The 20,593-nt window shown below is 50.7% G+C and overlaps 1 protein-coding gene across 2 annotated transcripts in view; it reads left to right on the top strand.

The window, feature by feature from the left end:
* The window catches only part of tprg1 (tumor protein p63 regulated 1), a 103,382-nt gene that overhangs the window by 19,755 nt on the left and 63,034 nt on the right, over positions 1 to 20,593 (top strand). Inside the window, exon 4 of one of the 2 annotated variants that reach the window (XM_064952651.1) lies at positions 6,867 to 7,043. The exons of the other annotated variant lie outside the window; for it this stretch is intronic. Within the exon in view, the coding sequence (XP_064808723.1) occupies positions 6,867 to 7,043 (177 nt within the window). The remainder of the gene's footprint in view (positions 1 to 6,866; positions 7,044 to 20,593) is intronic. 2 annotated transcript variants of the gene reach the window in all.

The raw sequence follows: 20,593 nt of genomic DNA, 5'->3' as shown, positions 1-20,593 counted from the left end.
TGGTCATAGAGGCTGTTCTAGTCCAGGGTGGAGTGGTGGACCTGGTCATAGAGGCTGTTCTAGTCCAGGGTGGAGTGGTGGACCTGGTCATAGAGGCTGTTCTAGTCCAGGGTGGAGTGGTGGACCTGGTCATAGAGGCTGTTCTAGTCCAGGGTGGAGTGGTGGACCTGGTCATAGAGGCTGTTCTAGTCCAGGGTGGAGTGGTGGACCTGGTCATAGAGGCTGTTCTAGTCCAGGGTGGAGTGGTGGACCTGGTCATTGAAGCTGTGGTGGACCTGGTCATAGAGGCTGTTCTAGTCCAGGGTGGAGTGGTGGACCTGGTCATAGAGGCTGTTCTAGTCCAGGGTGGAGTGGTGGACCTGGTCATAGAGGCTGTTCTAGTCCAGAGTGGACCTGGTCATAGAGGCTGTTCTAGTCCAGAGTGGACCTGGTCATAGAGGCTGTTCTAGTCCAGGGTGGAGTGGTGGACCTGGTCATAGAGGCTGTTCTAGTCCAGGGTGGAGTGGTGGACCTGGTCATAGAGGCTGTTCTAGTCCAGGGTGGAGTGGTGGACCTGGTCATAGAGGCTGTTCTAGTCCAGGGTGGAGTGGTGGACCTGGTCATAGAGGCTGTTCTAGTCCAGGGTGGAGTGGTGGACCTGGTCATAGAGGCTGTGGTGGACCTGGTCATAGAGGCTGTTCTAGTCCAGAGTGGACCTGGTCATAGAGGCTGTTCTAGTCCAGGGTGGAGTGGTGGACCTGGTCATAGAGGCTGTTCTAGTCCAGAGTGGAGTGGTGGACCTGGTCATAGAGGCTGTTCTAGTCCAGGGTGGACCTGGTCATAGAGGCTGTTCTAGTCCAGAGTTGACCTGGTCATAGAGGCTGTTCTAGTCCAGAGTGGACCTGGTCATAGAGGCTGTTCTAGTCCAGGGTGGAGTGGTGGACCTGGTCATAGAGGCTGTTCTAGTCCAGAGTGGAGTGGTGGACCTGGTCATAGAGGCTGTTCTAGTCCAGGGTGGACCTGGTCATAGAGGCTGTTCTAGTCCAGAGTTGACCTGGTCATAGAGGCTGTTCTAGTCCAGAGTGGACCTGGTCATAGAGGCTGTTCTAGTCCAGGGTGGAGTGGTGGACCTGGTCATAGAGGCTGTTCTAGTCCAGGGTGGAGTGGTGGACCTGGTCATTGAGGCTGTGGTGGACCTGGTCATAGAGGCTGTTCTAGTCCAGAGTGGACCTGGTCATAGAGGCTGTTCTAGTCCAGAGTGGACCTGGTCATAGAGGCTGTTCTAGTCCAGGGTGGAGTGGTGGACCTGGTCATAGAGGCTGTTCTAGTCCAGGGTGGAGTGGTGGACCTGGTCATAGAGGCTGTTCTAGTCCAGAGTGGACCTGGTCATAGAGGCTGTTCTAGTCCAGAGTGGACCTGGTCATAGAGGCTGTTCTAGTCCAGGGTGGAGTGGTGGACCTGGTCATAGAGGCTGTTCTAGTCCAGGGTGGAGCTGGTCATAGAGGCTGTTATAGTCCAGGGTGGACCTGGTCATAGAGGCTGTTATAGTCCAGGGTGGACCTGGTCATAGAGGCTGTTCTAGTCCAGGGTGGACCTGGTCATAGAGGCTGTTCTAGTCCAGGGTGGACCTGGTCATAAAGGCTGTTCTAGTCCAGGGTGGACCTGGTCATAGAGGCTGTTCTAGTCCAGGGTGGACCTGGTCATAGAGGCTGTTCTAGTCCAGGGTGGACCTGGTCATAGAGGCTGTTCTAGTCCAGGGTGGACCTGGTCATAGAGGCTGTTCTAGTCCAGGGTGGAGTGGTGGACCTGGTCATAGAGGCTGTTCTAGTCCAGAGTGGACCTTGTCATAGAGGCTGTTCTAGTCCAGAGTGGACCTGGTCATAGAGGCTGTTCTAGTCCAGGGTGGAGTGGTGGACCTGGTCATAGAGGCTGTTCTAGTCCAGAGTGGACCTGGTCATTAGAGGCTGTTCTATTCCAGAGTGGACCTGGTCATAGAGGCTGTTCTAGTCCAGGGTGGAGTGGTGGACCTGGTCATAGAGGCTGTTCTAGTCCAGGGTGGAGTGGTGGACCTGGTCATAGAGGCTGTTCTAGTCCAGGGTGGAGTGGTGAACCTGGTCATAGAGGCTGTTCTAGTCCAGGGTGGAGTGGTGGACCTGGTCATAGAGGCTGTTCTAGTCCAGGGTGGAGTGGTGGACCTGGTCATAGAGGCTGTTCTAGTCCAGGGTGGAGTGGTGGGCCTGGTCATAGAGGCTGTTCTAGTCCATGGTGGAGTGGTGGGCCTGGTCATAGAGGCTGTTCTAGTCCAGGGTGGAGTGGTGGACCTGGTCATAGAGGCTGTTCTAGTCCAGGGTGGAGTGGTGGACCTGGTCATAGAGGCTGTTCTAGTCCAGGGTGGAGTGGTGGACCTGGTCATAGAGGCTGTTCTAGTCCAGGGTGGAGTGGTGGACCTGGTCATAGAGGCTGTTCTAGTCCAGGGTGGAGTGGTGGACCTGGTCATAGAGGCTGTTATAGTCCAGGGTGGACCTGGTCATAGAGGCTGTTATAGTCCAGGGTGGACCTGGTCATAGAGGCTGTTCTAGTCCAGGGTGGACCTGGTCATAGAGGCTGTTCTAGTCCAGGGTGGACCTGGTCATAAAGGCTGTTCTAGTCCAGGGTGGACCTGGTCATAGAGGCTGTTCTAGTCCAGGGTGGACCTGGTCATAGAGGCTGTTCTAGTCCAGGGTGGACCTGGTCATAGAGGCTGTTCTAGTCCAGGGTGGACCTGGTCATAGAGGCTGTTCTAGTCCAGGGTGGAGTGGTGGACCTGGTCATAGAGGCTGTGGTGGACCTGGTCATAGAGGCTGTTCTAGTCCAGAGTGGACCTGGTCATAGAGGCTGTTCTAGTCCAGAGTGGACCTGGTCATAGAGGCTGTTCTAGTCCAGGGTGGAGTGGTGGACCTGGTCATAGAGGCTGTTCTAGTCCAGAGTGGACCTGGTCATAGAGGCTGTTCTAGTCCAGAGTGGACCTGGTCATAGAGGCTGTTCTAGTCCAGGGTGGAGTGGTGGACCTGGTCATAGAGGCTGTTCTAGTCCAGGGTGGAGTGGTGAACCTGGTCATAGAGGCTGTTCTAGTCCAGGGTGGAGTGGTGGACCTGGTCATAGGGGCTGTTCTAGTCCAGGGTGGAGTGGTGGACCTGGTCATAGAGGCTGTTCTAGTCCAGGGTGGAGTGGTGGACCTGGTCATAGAGGCTGTTCTAGTCCAGGGTGGAGTGGTGGACCTGGTCATAGAGGCTGTTCTAGTCCAGAGTGGACCTGGTCATAGAGGCTGTTCTAGTCCAGAGTGGACCTGGTCATAGAGGCTGTTCTAGTCCAGGGTGGAGTGGTGGACCTCGTCATAGAGGTTGTTCTAGTCCAGGGTGGAGTGGTGGACCTGGTCATAGAGGCTGTTCTAGTCCAGGGTGGAGTGGTGGACCTGGTCATAGAGGCTGTTCTAGTCCAGAGTGGACCTGGTCATAGAGGCTGTTCTAGTCCAGAGTGGACCTGGTCATAGAGGCTGTTCTAGTCCAGGGTGGAGTGGTGGACCTGGTCATAGAGGCTGTTCTAGTCCAGGGTGGAGTGGTGGACCTGGTCATAGAGGCTGTTCTAGTCCAGGGTGGAGTGGTGGACCTGGTCATAGAGGCTGTTCTAGTCCAGGGTGGAGTGGTGGACCTGGTCATAGAGGTTGTTATAGTCCAGGGTGGACCTGGTCATAGAGGCTGTTCTAGTCCAGGGTGGACCTGGTCATAGAGGCTGTTCTAGTCCAGGGTGGACCTGGTCATAGAGGCTGTTCTAGTCCAGGGTGGACCTGGTCATAGAGGCTGTTCTAGTCCAGGGTGGACCTGGTCATAGAGGCTGTTCTAGTCCAGGGTGGACCTGGTCATAGAGGCTGTTCTAGTCCAGGGTGGACCTGGTCATAGAGGCTGTTCTAGTCCAGGGTGGACCTGGTCATAGAGGCTGTTCTAGTCCAGGGTGGACCTGGTCATAGAGGCTGTTCTAGTCCAGAGTGGACCTGGTCATAGAGGCTGTTATAGTCCAGGGTGGACCTGGTCATAGAGGCTGTTCTAGTCCAAGGTGGACCTGGTCATAGAGGCTGTTCTAGTCCAGAGTGGAGTGGTGGACCTGGTCATAGAGGCTGTTCTAGTCCAGAGTGGAGTGGTGGACCTGGTCATAGAGGCTGTTCTAGTCCAGGGTGGACCTGGTCATAGAGGCTGTTCTAGTCCAGAGTGGACCTGGTCATAGAGGCTGTTCTAGTCCAGAGTGGACCTGGTCATAGAGGCTGTTCTAGTCCAGGGTGGAGTGGTGGACCTGGTCATAGAGGCTGTTCTAGTCCAGGGTGGAGTGGTGGACCTGGTCATAGAGGCTGTGGTGGACCTGGTCATAGAGGCTGTTCTAGTCCAGAGTGGACCTGGTCATAGAGGCTGTTCTAGTCCAGGGTGGAGTGGTGGACCTGGTCATAGAGGCTGTTCTAGTCCAGAGTGGAGTGGTGGACCTGGTCATAGAGGCTGTTCTAGTCCAGGGTGGACCTGGTCATAGAGGCTGTTCTAGTCCAGAGTTGACCTGGTCATAGAGGCTGTTCTAGTCCAGAGTGGACCTGGTCATAGAGGCTGTTCTAGTCCAGGGTGGAGTGGTGGACCTGGTCATAGAGGCTGTTCTAGTCCAGGGTGGAGTGGTGGACCTGGTCATTGAGGCTGTGGTGGACCTGGTCATAGAGGCTGTTCTAGTCCAGAGTGGACCTGGTCATAGAGGCTGTTCTAGTCCAGAGTGGACCTGGTCATAGAGGCTGTTCTAGTCCAGGGTGGAGTGGTGGACCTGGTCATAGAGGCTGTTCTAGTCCAGGGTGGAGTGGTGGACCTGGTCATAGAGGCTGTTCTAGTCCAGAGTGGACCTGGTCATAGAGGCTGTTCTAGTCCAGAGTGGACCTGGTCATAGAGGCTGTTCTAGTCCAGGGTGGAGTGGTGGACCTGGTCATAGAGGCTGTTCTAGTCCAGGGTGGAGTGGTGGACCTGGTCATAGAGGCTGTTCTAGTCCAGGGTGGAGTGGTGGACCTGGTCATAGAGGCTGTTCTAGTCCAGGGTGGACCTGGTCATAGAGGCTGTTCTAGTCCAGGGTGGAGTGGTGGACCTGGTCATAGAGGCTGTTCTAGTCCAGGGTGGAGTGGTGGACCTGGTCATAGAGGCTGTTCTAGTCCAGGGTGTACCTGGTCATAGAGGCTGTTCTAGTCCAGGGTGGAGTGGTGGACCTGGTCATAGAGGCTGTTCTAGTCCAGGGTGGAGTGGTGGACCTGGTCATAGAGGCTGTTCTAGTCCAGGGTGGAGTGGTGGACCTGGTCATAGAGGCTGTGGTGGACCTCATCATCAAAGTCAGCATCCCACAGAGCAGACTGTGAACTGAGTCAATCTAGCACCCACAGAATTCATTTTGTGGGTATTTAATTCTGCTACAATTACCTCAGATCATTATATAGTAGGCCGGCACAGCAGGAGACTAGTGAATCAAAGCTTTACTGTTGTGTTTCTCTCTGTTCTAAACTTTCTCTGCATTCTAACACTTGATGAATCACATTTTATGAATCAAGTTGTGTCTGACCGTGAAAGAAGTTGATAGTGTATTGAGGGGAAATACATAGTTGGGTTGTTATATAGTGTGAATGTTGTGCTATTGTTTTGCTGTGAGATTGTGAAATATTGAAAGTGGCCGAGTGCTCACAGGTCCCCACCTCTCTGTCTGGTCCACGCCTCTCTGTCTGGTCCCCGCCTCTCTGTCGGGTCCCCACCTCTCTGTCTCGTCCCCACCTCTCTGTCTGGTCCCCACCTCTCTGTCTGGTCCCCACCTCTCTGTCTGGTCCCCACCTCTCTGTCTGGTCCCCGCCTCTCTGTCGGGTCCCCACCTCTCTGTCGGGTCCCCACCTCTCTGTCGGGTCCCCACCTCTCTGTCTGGTCCCCACCTCTCTGTCTGGTCCCCACCTCTCTGTCTGGTCCCCACCTCTCTGTCTGGTCCCCGCCTCTCTGTCTGGTCCCCACCTCTCTGTCTGGTCCCCACCTCTCTCTGGTCCACACCTCTGTCGGGTCCCCACCTCTGTCGCGTCCCCACCTCTGTCGGGTCCCACCTCTGTCGGGTCCCCACCCCTGTCTGGTCCCCACCTCTCTGTCTGGTCCCCACCTCTCTCGGGTCCCCACCTCTGTCGGGTCCCCACCTCTGTCGGGTCCCACCTCTGTCGGGTCCCCACCTCTGTCTGGTCCCCACCTCTCTGTCGTGTCCCCACCTCTCTGTCGTGTCCCCACCTCTCTGTCGTGTCCCCACCTCTCTGTCGTGTCCCCACCTCTCTGTCTGGTCCCCACCTCTCTGTCTGGTCCCCACCTCTCTGTCTGGTCCCCCCCTCTCTGTCTGGTCCCCCCCTCTCTGTCTGGTCCCCCCCTCTCTGTCTGGTCCCCCTCTCTGTCTGGTCCCCCTCTCTGTCTGGTCCCCCCTCTCTGTCTGGTCCCCCCTCTCTGTCGTGTCCCCACCTCTCTGTCTGGTCCCCACCTCTCTGTCTGGTCCCCCCTCTCTGTCTGGTCCCCCCTCTCTGTCTGGTCCCCCCCTCTCTGTCTGGTCCCCCCTCTCTGTCTGGTCCCCCCCTCTCTGTCGGGTCCCCGCCTCTCTGTCGGGTCCCCGCCTCTCTGTCGGGTCCCCGCCTCTCTGTCGGGTCCCCGCCTCTCTGTCTGGTCCCCGCCTCTCTGTCTGGTCCCCGCCTCTCTGTCTGGTCCCCACCTCTCTGTCTGGTCCCCACCTCTCTGTCTGGTCCCCACCTCTCTGTCGGGTCCCCACCTCTCTGTCATGTGTTTGTTGTGAAAGAGAATGTGTTCTCATCATAACTTCCGCCCCGTCTCCAGGGTTGACCACTGGAACAACGAGAGAGAGCGTGTGGTGCTGATCACAGACAGCTCTCTGCTGATCTGTAAGTATGACTTCGTCATGCTCAACTGTGAACAAATACAGAGAATCCCTCTCAACTTTGTGGACCGCATCACCCACGGCAACTTCAGCTTCCCCCAGCGGTCTCTTCTCACGTGAGTAACCCCTTCGTCTCCATCACTGCCTCTCCTCTTCCTCCTTATCCTCCTCCTCGTCCTCCTTTCCCTCCTCTTCAACAACCGTCTATAGGCATTTTCCCAACTAATTGCAGCAATGCCCTGTCCTACAAGCGTCAGATATTAAAATCTGTAATTGTCTGTACTAGTAATTGTTATCTCTGTATATGTTTGGTAAATGGCTGTTAAACAACGTCACCTTCAATTTGTACTAGAGTTGCAAATTCACAATCAACACAGCAGTTTTGCTTATGTCCTGCCGAACAATCAATCTACTCTTTGTTTTTGGGGAAGTGGAACTACAGATGACCGACCGCTAGTTCTTTAACGTTGTCGTGGTAATTTCCTGTATTACTAAACATTGAGAGAGCAAACCACACACAGGTCAGAGTTATATTATAATGTACATCTTTAATTATATATGATATATAGCCCTGTGACTCTCAGATCAATTCAGTGTCTATAAATGAATTCTCTGAGAGTCCTTACAAAACAGTTGTTAGTATCATTTATAACCAAGACACACCCATCTCAACTCACATGACAAATAACAGATCTTAGGAACATTACAAAGGAAGACTTTACTTGAGAGAGGAGTATCCTATAGCCAGACAGCATTAGCTAAAAAATATTGTTCAGTTTGCTCTCCTAAAACGAGGTTCTACTTCTCGTTCTTGGTACAACATAGCACCCAAAACATTACCTCATCCAATGGCATATGTCAATTGTCAGTTCTAGATACCCCCATCTCAAATACACCTCCTCCTGGACAAGCTCACTGAGACAGTGAGCCTCTTAGGTCCTGACCTCTCTGGGGCCCATGTAACTTTTCCCACATAAACATACTTATGAAAATTGATAAAACATCTTATTTATCGATGTTACCCAAATAATTCTGATTCTGCCACGACAACGGTAACTCAGGAATACGGACATTATAAACAGACAGAGAAGAGCAGCTGAAAAGAGAGTAAAAGTGTTCCTTCCATAGTTACCTTCTGTTGACCAGGGCCCTATCTAGTTCCCTTCTGTTGACCAGGGCCCTATCTAGTTCCCTTCTGTTGACCAGGGCCCTATCTAGTTCCCTTCTGTTGACCAGGGCCCTATCTAGTTCCCTTCTGTTGACCAGGGCCCTATCTAGTTCCCTTCTGTTGACCAGGGCCCTATATAGTTCACTGCTGTTGACCAGGGCCCTATGTAGTTCACTGCTGTTGACCAGGGCCCTATGTAGTTCACTGCTGTTGACCAGGGCCCTATGTAGTTCACTGCTGTTGACCAGGGCCCTATGTAGTCCACTACTGTTGACCAGGGCCCTATCTAGTTCCCTTCTGTTGACCAGGGCCCTATGTAGTTAACTACTGTTGACCAGGGCCCTATGTAGTTAACTACTGTTGACCAGGGCCCTATGTAGTTCACTGCTGTTGACCAGGGCCCTATGTAGTTCACTACTGTTGACCAGGGCCCTATCTAGTTCCCTTCTGTTGACCAGGGCCCTATGTAGTTAACTACTGTTGACCAGGGCCCTATGCAGTTCACTACTGTTGACCAGGGCCCTATGTAGTTCACTACTGTTGACCAGGGCCCTATGTAGTTCACTACTGTTGACCAGGGCCCTAAGTAGTTCACTACTGTTGACCAGGGCCCTAAGTAGTTCACTACTGTTGACCAGGGCCTTTGTAGTTCACTACTGTTGACCAGGGCCCTAAGTAGTTCACTACTGTTGACCAGGGCCCTATCTAGTTCCCTTCTGTTGACCAGGGCTCTATCTAGTTCCCTTCTGTTGACCAGGGCCCTATGCAGTTCACTACTGTTGACCAGGGCCCTATCTAGTTCCCTTCTGTTGACCAGGGCCCTATCTAGTTCCCTTCTGTTGACCAGGGCCCTAAGTAGTTCACTACTGTTGACCAGGGCCCTATGCAGTTCACTACTGTTGACCAGGGCCCTATGTAGTTCACTACTGTTGACCAGGGCCCTATGTAGTTCACTACTGTTGACCAGGGCCCTAAGTAGTTCACTACTGTTGACCAGGGCCCTAAGTAGTTCACTACTGTTGACCAGGGCCTTTGTAGTTCACTACTGTTGACCAGGGCCCTAAGTAGTTCACTACTGTTGACCAGGGCCCTATGTAGTTCACTACTGTTGACCAGGGCCCTAAGTAGTTCACTACTGTTGACCAGGGCCCTATGCAGTTCACTACTGTTGACCAGGGCCCTATGCAGTTCACTACTGTTGACCAGGGCCCTAAGTAGTTCACTACTGTTGACCAGGGCCCTATGCAGTTCACTACTGTTGACCAGGGCCCTATGTAGTTCACTACTGTTGACCAGGGCCCTATGCAGTTCACTACTGTTGACCAAGGCCCTATGTAGTCCACTACTGTTGACCAGGGCCCTATGTAGTTCACTACTGTTGACCAGGGCCCTATCTAGTTCCCTTCTGTTGACCAGGGCCCTATGTAGTTCACTGCTGTTGACCAGGGCCCTATGTAGTTCACTACTGTTGACCAAGGCCCTATGTAGTCCACTACTGTTGACCAGGGCCCTATGTAGTTCACTACTGTTGACCAGGGCCCTATCTAGTTCCCTTCTGTTGACCAGGGCCCTATCTAGTTCCCTTCTGTTGACCAGGGCCCTAAGTAGTTCACTACTGTTGACCAGGGCCCTATGCAGTTCACTACTGTTGACCAGGGCCCTATCTAGTTCCCTTCTGTTGACCAGGGCCCTATCTAGTTCCCTTCTGTTGACCAGGGCCCTAAGTAGTTCACTACTGTTGACCAGGGCCCTATGCAGTTCACTACTGTTGACCAGGGCCCTATGTAGTTCACTACTGTTGACCAGGGCCCTATGTAGTTCACTACTGTTGACCAGGGCCCTAAGTAGTTCACTACTGTTGACCAGGGCCCTAAGTAGTTCACTACTGTTGACCAGGGCCTTTGTAGTTCACTACTGTTGACCAGGGCCCTAAGTAGTTCACTACTGTTGACCAGGGCCCTATGTAGTTCACTACTGTTGACCAGGGCCCTAAGTAGTTCACTACTGTTGACCAGGGCCCTATGCAGTTCACTACTGTTGACCAGGGCCCTATGCAGTTCACTACTGTTGACCAGGGCCCTAAGTAGTTCACTACTGTTGACCAGGGCCCTATGCAGTTCACTACTGTTGACCAGGGCCCTATGTAGTTCACTACTGTTGACCAGGGCCCTATGCAGTTCACTACTGTTGACCAAGGCCCTATGTAGTCCACTACTGTTGACCAGGGCCCTATGTAGTTCACTACTGTTGACCAGGGCCCTATCTAGTTCCCTTCTGTTGACCAGGGCCCTATGTAGTTCACTGCTGTTGACCAGGGCCCTATGTAGTTCACTACTGTTGACCAAGGCCCTATGTAGTCCACTACTGTTGACCAGGGCCCTATGTAGTTCACTACTGTTGACCAGGGCCCTATCTAGTTCCCTTCTGTTGACCAGGGCCCTATGTAGTTCACTACTGTTGACCAGGGCCCTAAGTAGTTCACTACTGTTGACCAGGGCCCTGTGCAGTTCACTACTGTTGACCAGGGCCCTATGTAGTTCACTACTGTTGACCAGGGCCCTATGTAGTTCACTACTGTTGACCAGGGCCCTAAGTAGTTCACTACTGTTGACCAGGGCCCTAAGTAGTTCACTACTGTTGACCAGGGCCCTAAGTAGTTCACTACTGTTGACCAGGGCCCTAAGTAGTTCACTACTGTTGACCAGGGCCCTAAGTAGTTCACTACTGTTGACCAGGGCCCTATGTAGTTCACTACTGTTGACCAGGGCCCTAAGTAGTTCACTACTGTTGACCAGGGCCCTATGCAGTTCACTACTGTTGACCAGGGCCCTAAGTAGTTCACTACTGTTGACCAGGGCCCTAAGTAGTTCACTACTGTCGACCAGGGCCCTATGCAGTTCACTACTGTTGACCAGGGCCCTATGTAGTGGATACTACAAAGGGAATAGGGTGTCATCCTAATGTAAAGTTAGTTTCCCCACATCATCCTAATGTAAAGTTAGTTTTCCCTACAGTCACATCATCCTAATGTAAAGTTAGTTTTCTCTACAGCCACATCATCCTAATGTAAAGTTCGTTTTCCCCGCAGCCACATCATCCTAATGTAAAGTTAGTTTTCCCCACATCACCCTAATGTAAAGTTAGTTTTCCCCGCAGCCACATCATCCTAATGTAAAGTAAGTTTTCCCCACATCATCATAATGTAAAGTTAGTTTTCCCCACATCATCCTAATGTAAAGTTAGTTTTCCCCACATCATCCTAATGTAAATTAGTTTTCCCCACATCATCCTAATGTAAATTAGTTTTCCCCACAGCCACATCATCTTAATGTAAAGTTAGTTTTCCCCACAGCCACATCATCTTAATGTAAAGTTAGTTTTCCCCACAGCCACATCATCCTAATGTAAAGTTAGTTTTCCCCACAGCCACATCATCTTAATGTAAAGTTAGTTTTCCCCACATCATCCTAATGTAAATTAGTTTTCCCCACATCATCCTAATGTAAATTAGTTTTCCCCACATCATCCTAATGTAAATTAGTTTTCCCCACAGCCACATCATCTTAATGTAAAGTCAGTTTTCCCCACAGCCACATCATCCTAATGTAAAGTTAGTTTTCCCCACAGCCACATCATCTTAATGTAAAGTCAGTTTTCCCCACAGCCACATCATCCTAATGTAAAGTTAGTTTTCCCCACAGCCACATCATCCTAATGTAAAGTTAGTTTTCCCCACAGCCACATCATCCTAATGTAAAGTTAGTTTTCCCCACAGCCACATCATCCTAATGTAAAGTTAGTTTTCCCCACAGCCACATCATCTTAATGTAAAGTTAGTTTTCCCCACAGCCACATCATCCTAATGTAAAGTTAGTTTTCCCCACAGCCACATCATCCTAATGTAAAGTTAGTTTTCCCCACAGCCACATCATCTTAATGTAAAGTTAGTTTTACCCACAGCCACATCATCCTAATGTAAAGTTAGTTTTCCCCACAGCCACATCATCCTAATGTAAAGTTAGTTTTCCCCACAGCCACATCATCTTAATGTAAAGTTAGTTTTCCCCACAGCCACATCATCCTAATGTAAAGTTAGTTTTCCCCACATCATCCTAATGTAAAGTTAGTTTTCCCCACATCATCCTAATGTAAAGTTAGTTTTCCCCACAGCCACATCATCCTAATGTAAAGTTAGTTTTCCCCACATCATCCTAATGTAAAGTTAGTTTTCCCCACATCATCCTAATGTAAAGTTAGTTTTCCCCACATCATCCTAATGTAAAGTTAGTTTTCCCCACAGCCACATCATCTTAATGTAAAGTTAGTTTTCCCTACAGCCACATCATCTTAATGTAAAGTTAGTTTTCCCTACAGTCACATCATCCTAATGTAAAGTTAGTTTTCCCTACAGTCACATCATCCTAACGTAAAGTTAGTTTTACCCACATCAACCTAACTGACTGATATGTGCTCTCTGTGTTCACCTTGTCTCTCTGTGTTCGCCTTGTCTCTCTGTTTTCGCCTTGTCTCTCTGTGTTCGCCTTGTCTCTCTGTGTTCGCCTTGGCTCTCTGTGTTCGCCTTGGCTCTCTGTGTTCGCCTTGGCTCTCTGTGTTCACCTTGGCTCTCTGTGTTCGCCTTGGCTCTCTGTGTTCCATGGCTTCCAGTGTAACTGATTAGTGGCACAAATGAATGTAGTTGTCCTTTCATCCAAACCTTTTAATGCTGGCTCGGGGGACACCAAACCAAGGAAAACTAATGTGATGAATAGAATGTAGTGCAGCGTGAAGCTCCTCAGTAGGGGAGGGCCAGACTGTATTGAAGCTCCTCAGTAGGGGGGGGCAGACTGTATTGAAGCTCCTCAGTGGGGGAGGGCCAGACTGTATTGAAGCTCCTCAGTAGGGGGGCAGACTGTATTGAAGCTCCTCAGTAGGGGAGGGCCAGACTGTATTGAAGCTCCTCAGTAGGGGAGGGCCAGACTGTATTGAAGCTCCTCAGTAGGGGGGGGCAGACTGTATTGAAGCTCCTCAGTAGGGGAGGGCCAGACTGTATTGAAGCTCCACAGTAGGGGAGGGCCTGACTGTATTGAAGCTCCTCAGTAGGGGAGGGCCAGACTGTATTGAAGCTCCTCAGTAGGGGAGGGCCAGACTGTATTGAAGCTCCTCAGTAGGGGAGGGCCAGACTGTATTGAAGCTCCTCAGTAGGGGAGGGCCAGACTGTATTGAAGCTCCTCAGTAGGGGAGGGCCAGACTGTATTGAAGCTCCTCAGTAGGGGAGGGCCAGACTGTATTGAAGCTCCTCAGTAGGGGAGGGCCAGACTGTATTGAAGCTCCTCAGTAGGGGGGGCCAGACTGTATTGAAGCTCCTCAGTAGGGGAGGGCCAGACTGTATTGAAGCTCCTCAGTAGGGGAGGGCCAAACTGTATTGAAGCTCCTCAGTAGGGGGGGCAGACTGTATTGAAGCTCCTCAGTAGTGGAGGGCCAGACTGTATTGAAGCTCCTCAGTAGGGGAGGGCCAGACTGTATTGAAGCTCCTCAGTAGGGGAGGGCCAGACTGTATTGAAGCTCCTCTGTAGGGGAGGGCCAGACTGTATTGAAGCTCCTCAGTAGGGGAGGGCCAGACTGTATTGAAGCTCCTCAGTAGGGGAGGGCCAGACTGTATTGAAGCTCCTCAGTAGGGGAGGGCCAGACTGTATTGAAGCTCCTCAGTAGGGGAGGGCCAGACTGTATTGAAGCTCCTCAGTAGGGGGGGCCAGACTGTATTGAAGCTCCACAGTAGGGGAGGGCCAGACTGTATTGAAGCTCCTCAGTAGGGGAGGGCCAGACTGTATTGAAGCTGATCTCCCTGCATTACATTCAGTTAGAAATAAAATACCTCTATAAACCACCCTGAAGTCCCACAGTACAGAGCCAGCTTCAAGACATACGGAGAGACTGACGGACAGAGGGAGAGACGGACGGAGAGACGGGGGACAGAGGGAGAGACGGACGGAGAGAGGGGGGGACAGAGGGAGAGACGGACGGAGAGAGGGGGGACAGAGGGAGAGACGGACGGAGAGAGGGGGGACAGAGGGAGAGACGGACGGAGAGAGGGGGGGGACAGAGGGAGAGACGGACGGAGAGAGGGGGGACAGAGGGAGAGACGGACGGAGAGAGGGGGGACAGAGGGAGAGACGGACGGAGAGAGGGGGGGGACAGAGGGAGAGACGGACGGAGAGAGGGGGGACAGAGGGAGAGACGGACGGAGAGAGGGGGGACAGAGGGAGAGACGGACGGAGAGAGGGGGGACAGAGGGAGAGACGGACGGAGAGAGGGGGGGGGACAGAGGGAGAGACGGACGGAGAGAGGGGGACAGAGGGAGAGACGGACGGAGAGAGGGGGGACAGAGGGAGAGACGGACGGAGAGAGGGGGGACAGAGGGAGAGACGGACGGAGAGAGGGGGGGACAGAGGGAGAGACGGACGGAGAGAGGGGGGACAGAGGGAGAGACGGACGGAGAGAGGGGGACAGAGGGAGAGACGGACGGAGAGAGGGGGGGGACAGAGGGAGAGACGGACGGAGAGAGGGGGGACAGAGGGAGAGACGGACGGAGAGAGGGGGACAGAGGGAGAGACGGACGGAGAGAGGGGGGACAGAGGGAGGGACGGACGGAGAGACGGACGGACAGAGGGGGGGGGACAGAGGGAGAGACGGACAGACAGAGGGGGAGGGGACAGAGGAAGAGACGGACAGACAGAGGGGGACGGACAGACAGAGGGGGACGGAGAGACAGACAGAGGGACGGACGGAGAGACGGACAGACAGAGGGGGCGGACGGAGAGACGGACAGACAGAGGGGGACGGACAGACAGAGGGGGGACGGACAGACAGAGGGGGGACAGAGGGAGAGACGGACGGAGAGACGGACAGACAGAGGGGGAGGGGACAGAGGAAGAGACGGACAGACAGAGGGGGGACGGACAGACAGAGGGGGACGGAGAGACAGACAGAGGGACGGACGGAGAGACGGACAGACAGAGGGGGGGGACGGAGAGACGGACAGACAGAGGGGGGACGGACAGACAGAGGGGGACGGACAGACAGAGGGGGGGACAGACAGAGGGGGACGGAGAGACAGACAGACGGAGGGACGGACGGACGGAGAGACGGACGGACGGAGAGACGGACAGACGGAGGGACGGACGGACGGAGAGACGGACGGACGGAGAGACGGACAGACAGAGGGAGGGACGGAGGGAGAGACGGACGGAGAGACGGACAGACAGAGGGACGGACAGACAGAGGGGGGGACGTAGAGACAGACAGACAGAGGGACGGACGGACGGAGAGACGGACAGACAGGGGGGGACGGAGAGACAGACAGAGGTACGGACGGACGGAGAGACGGACAGACAGAGGGGGGAAGGAGAGACAGAGGGGGGACGGAGAGACAGACAGACAGAGGGACGGACGGACGGAGAGACGGACAGACAGAGGGGGGGACAGAGGGAGAGACGGACGGAGAGACAGACAGACAGAGGGACGGACGGAGAGACGGACAGACAGAGGGGGGGACGGAGAGACAGACAGACAGAGGGACGGACGGACGGAGAGACGGACAGACAGAGGGGGGGACGGAGAGACAGACAGACAGAGGGACGGACGGACGGAGAGACGGACAGACAGAGGGGGGACGGAGAGACAGAGGGGGGGACGGAGAGACAGACAGACAGAGGGACGGACGGACGGAGAGACGGACGGAGAGACGGACAGACAGAGGGGGGACAGAGGGAGAGCCGGACGGAGAGACGGACAGACAGAGGGGGGGACAGAGGGGGATCGACAGAGGGAGAGACGGAGAGACAGAGCGGCGGACAGAGGGGGGGACGGACAGACAGAGGGGGGGACGGAGAGACAGACAGACAGAGGGGGGACAGAGGGAGAGACGGACGGACAGAGGGGGGACGGACAGAGGGAGAGACGGACAGACAGAGGGGGGGGGACAGAGGGGGGGACAGACAGAGGGGGACGGAGAGACAGACAGACAGAGGGGGACGGAGAGACAGACAGACAGAGGGGGGGACGGAGAGACAGACAGACAGAGGGGGGATGGAGAGACAGACAGACAGACAGAGGGGGGGCGGAGAGACAGACAGACAGACAGACAGACAGAGGGGGGCGGAGAGACAGACAGACAGACAGACAGAGGGGGGACAGAGGGAGAGACGGACAGACAGAGGGGGGGACAGAGGGAGAGACGGACAGACAGAGGGGGGGACAGAGGGAGAGACGGACAGAGGGAGGGGGGGACAGAGGGAGAGACGGACAGACAGAGGGGGGGACAGAGGGAGAGACGGACGGAGGGAGAGACGGACAGCGGGGGGGGGGGACGGACAGAGGGAAAGACGGACAGAGGGGGGGGGGGACAGACAGAGAGGGGGACAGAGGGGGGGACGGAGAGACCCTCCCTCTCCATCTTTCTCTCTGGCCATGTCAGAAATCTGTCTTGTCTACTTACTGACTAATACTACACACAGTGTACTAATCACACTACATACAGTGTCCTAATCACACTACACACAGTGTCCTAATCACACTACACACAGTGTCCTAATCACACTACACACATTGTCCTAATCACACTACACACAGTGTCCTAATTACACTACACACATTGTCCTAATCACACTACACACAGTGTCCTAATCACACTACACACAGTGTCCTAATCACACTACACACAGTGTACTAATCACATGTTATTTAGAACATACTGTCTAGTACAAACTAATGCAATAATTATCACATATCATCAGACTTGACTCATCCTACTGCCATTCATTAATGTTCCTGTTACCAGACATGTGGATCTGAATTCTGCTAGATATCCTGTCTGTCTGTCTGTCTGTCTGTCTCTCTGTCTGTCTGTCTCTCTGTCTCTCTGTCTCTCTGTCTCTCTGTCTCTCTGTCTCTCTGTCTCTCTGTCTCTCTGTCTCTCTGTCACTCTCTCTCTGTCACTCTCTCTTTCTCTCTCTCTCTCTCTCTCTCTGTCTGTCTGTCTGTCTGTCTGTCTGTCTGTCTGTCTGTCTGTCTGTCTGTCTGTCTGTCTGTCTGTCTGTCTGTCTGTCTGTCTCTTTCTCTCTCTCTCTCTCTCTCTCTCTCTTTCTCTCGTTCTCTCGTTCTCTCGTTCTCTCGTTCTCCCGTTCTCCCGTTCTCTCTCTCTCGTTCTCTCTCTCTCGTTTTCTCTCTGGTTCTCTCTCTCGTTCTCATTCTCTCTCAAATTCAAATTCAAGCTGCTTTATTGGCATGAAAAACATTGTGTCAATATTGCCAAAGCAACAATGTATACAATATACATTGTAACAAAATTATAAATGATAGCAAATATAAAAGTGTAGTAAATAATAATACAAAATTAAATACAAAAATAATAACAATAAAATGGTAACAGTCAATAGTAGAAATGTAATAAATATAAAATCAAATTATGGAAAATGAAACTATAACTAACTTATAACTACATAACGGTCATCTTCTCCTTTTATATCAGTACTACAACTACAATCATCATTACTACGACTACTACTACCATCACTAAACTGTTATCACTACCATTACCACCCACATTTGGAATGATAAACATTAATAATTATAGTAATAACAATAATAGCAATAATAAGTAAGTTACTGCTTACTATGCAGATGTTATTATTCAGTGTCCCTCAGGCTATGGCAGGAAAATACATATTTGGCTGCAAGAGGAGCCATTGCTCCTTCGCCCATGAGTATTCTTAGTTTTTCCTCTGGGTTCAATTTGTAAAAATTTGGAATATGTGTAGTCATTTCTGTGAATAAATGAATCTCTTTGTGAGGAATATTTATCACAGTAAAGGAGAAAGTGCATCTCTGTCTCTACCTCCCCTGTTATGCAGTGACCACATACACGCTCCTCTTTGGGTAGCCATGTCTTTTTATGTCTGCCGGTTTCTATTGTCAATCGGTGGTCACTCAGTCTGTACTTGGTAAGGATCTGTCTCTGCTTCGTATCTCTGACAGAGTAGAGATAATCAGCCAATTCATATTCTCTGTTTAGGGTCAGATAGCAATTTAGTCGGCTTTGGGATTTTGTTTAATTTTTCCAATGTTGTAAATATGATTCCTTTGATTGGTTCATGATTTTGCTTATTGGAATTATTTATTTTGAAGCAGTGCTGGTGTCAGCTTGGTTGGTGAGGTCCAACACCAGCTGACTGAGAGGGCTCGTTTCTGGGCTCAGCTCTTGGGTTTGAAGTGATTTAAATTGCAGACTTGAATTTGGACTTGAATTCAGATGTAGCCAAAATTTTAATGATCTTTTCTGTATTTTCATTATTACTGGAAAACGGACCAATTCATTAGTTGGTGTATCTCTCTGGACTTGTAGGATTTTCCGACAGAATTCTGCATGTAGGGCTTCAATTGGATGTTTGTCCCACATTTTAAAGTCCAGTTTATTGAGTGGCCCCCAAACCTCAATTCCATAAAGAGCTATTGGTAGGATTACACTGTCAAATATTTTAGTCCAAATTCTAATTGGGATGTTGATTTTGATTAATTTCATTTTTATTGCATACATTGCTCTGCGGGCTTTTTCTTTGAGTGCATTCACTGCCATATTAAAGTTTCCCGATGCAGATATGGTCAGACCAAGATAGGTGTAATTTTTTGTGTGTTCAATTAAGGTGTCGTTCAGGGTGAATTTATATTTGTGTTTCTGACATCTGTTTTTTTTTGGAAAATCATGATTTTAGTTTTTGGGAAATTTACTGCCAGGGCCCAATTATGGCAATATTGCTCCAGAATATTAATTTTCTGTTGAAGAGCTTCTTTCGTTGGTGATAGAAGTACCAAGTCATCAGCATATAGCAGGTACAGTGCCTTGCGAAAGTATTTGCCCCCCCTTGAACTTTGCGACCTTTTGACACATTTCAGGCTTCAAACATAAAGATATAAAACTGTATTTTTTGTGAAGAATCAACAACAAGTGGGACACAATCATGAAGTGGAACGACATTTATTGGATATTTCAAACTCTTTTAACAAATCAAAAACTGAAAAATTGGGCGTGCAAAATTATTCAGCCCCTTTACTTTCAGAGACCACTGCAAATCTACCAAGACCTGGCCGTCCCTCTAAACTCTCAGCTCATACAAGGAGAAGACTGATCAGAGATGCAGCCAAGAGGCCCATGATCACTGGATGAATACTTTCGCAAGGCACTGTATTTCACCTCTGTGTCAAATAGTGTGAGTCCTGGGGCTGGAGATTGGTCCAACATGTCTGCTAATTCATTGATATAAATGTTGAAAAGATTTGGACTCAAACTGCAGCCTTGTCTCACACCTTGACATTGTGAAAAAAATTCTGTTCTTTGTTTTTTTGTTTTTTTTTTCACACTTGTTTTCTGTGTACATACATTTTATTAAGTCATATACCTTACCACCAAGCCCACTTTGAATTTTGTATATATATATATATATATATATATATATATATATATATATATATATATATATATATATATATATATATATATATACACAGTGTTTTAACAATGTATATATATATATATATATATATATATATATATATATATACAGTGTTTTAACAATGTACAAATGGTAAAGGACACAAGATAAAATAAATAAGCATAGATATGGGTTGTATTTACAATGGTGCGTGTTCTTCACTGGTTGCCCTTTTCTCATGGCAACAGGTCACAAATCTTGCTGCTCTGATGGCACACTGTGGAATTTCACCCAGTAGATATGGGAGTTTTTCAAAATTGGATTTGTTTTCGAATTCTTTGTGGATCTGTGTAATCTGAGGGAAATATGTCTCTCTAATATGGTCATACATTGGGCAGGAGGTTAGGAAGTGCAGCTCAGTTTCCACCTCATTTTGTGGGCAGTGAGCACATAGCCTGTCTTCTCTTGAGAGCCATGTCTGCCTACGGTGGCCTTTCTCAATAGCAAGGCTATGCTCGCTGAGTCTGTACATAGTCAAAGCTTTCCTTAAGTTTGGGTCAGTCACAGTGGTCAGGTATTCTGCCGCTGTGTACTCTCTGTGTAGGGCCAAATAGCATTCTAGTTTGCTCTGTTTTTTTATTAATTCTTTCCAATGTGTCAAGTAATTATCTTTTTGTTTTCTCATGATTTGGTTGGGTCTAATTGTGCTGCTGTCCTGGGGCTCTGTAGGGTGTGTTTGTGAACAGAGCCCCAGGACCAGCTTGCTTAGGGGACTCTTCTCCAGGTTCATCTCTCTGTAGGTGATGGCTTTGTTGTGGAAGGTTTGGGAATCGCTTCCTTTTAGGTGGTTATAGAATTTAACAGCTCTTTTCTGGATTTTGATAATTAGTGGGTATCGGTCTAATTCTGCTCTGCATGCATTATTTGGTGTTCTACGTTGTACACTGAGGATATTTTTGCAGAATTCTGCATGCAGAGTCTGAATTTGGTGTTTGTCCCATTTTGTGAAGTCTTG

Source organism: Oncorhynchus masou, chromosome 31 (genome assembly GCF_036934945.1).
Source record: "Oncorhynchus masou masou isolate Uvic2021 chromosome 31, UVic_Omas_1.1, whole genome shotgun sequence".
NCBI classification, from domain to species: domain Eukaryota; kingdom Metazoa; phylum Chordata; class Actinopteri; order Salmoniformes; family Salmonidae; genus Oncorhynchus; species Oncorhynchus masou.
Note: the sequence above shows the minus strand (reverse complement) of the source record. Positions and strands in the feature narration are given on the sequence as shown.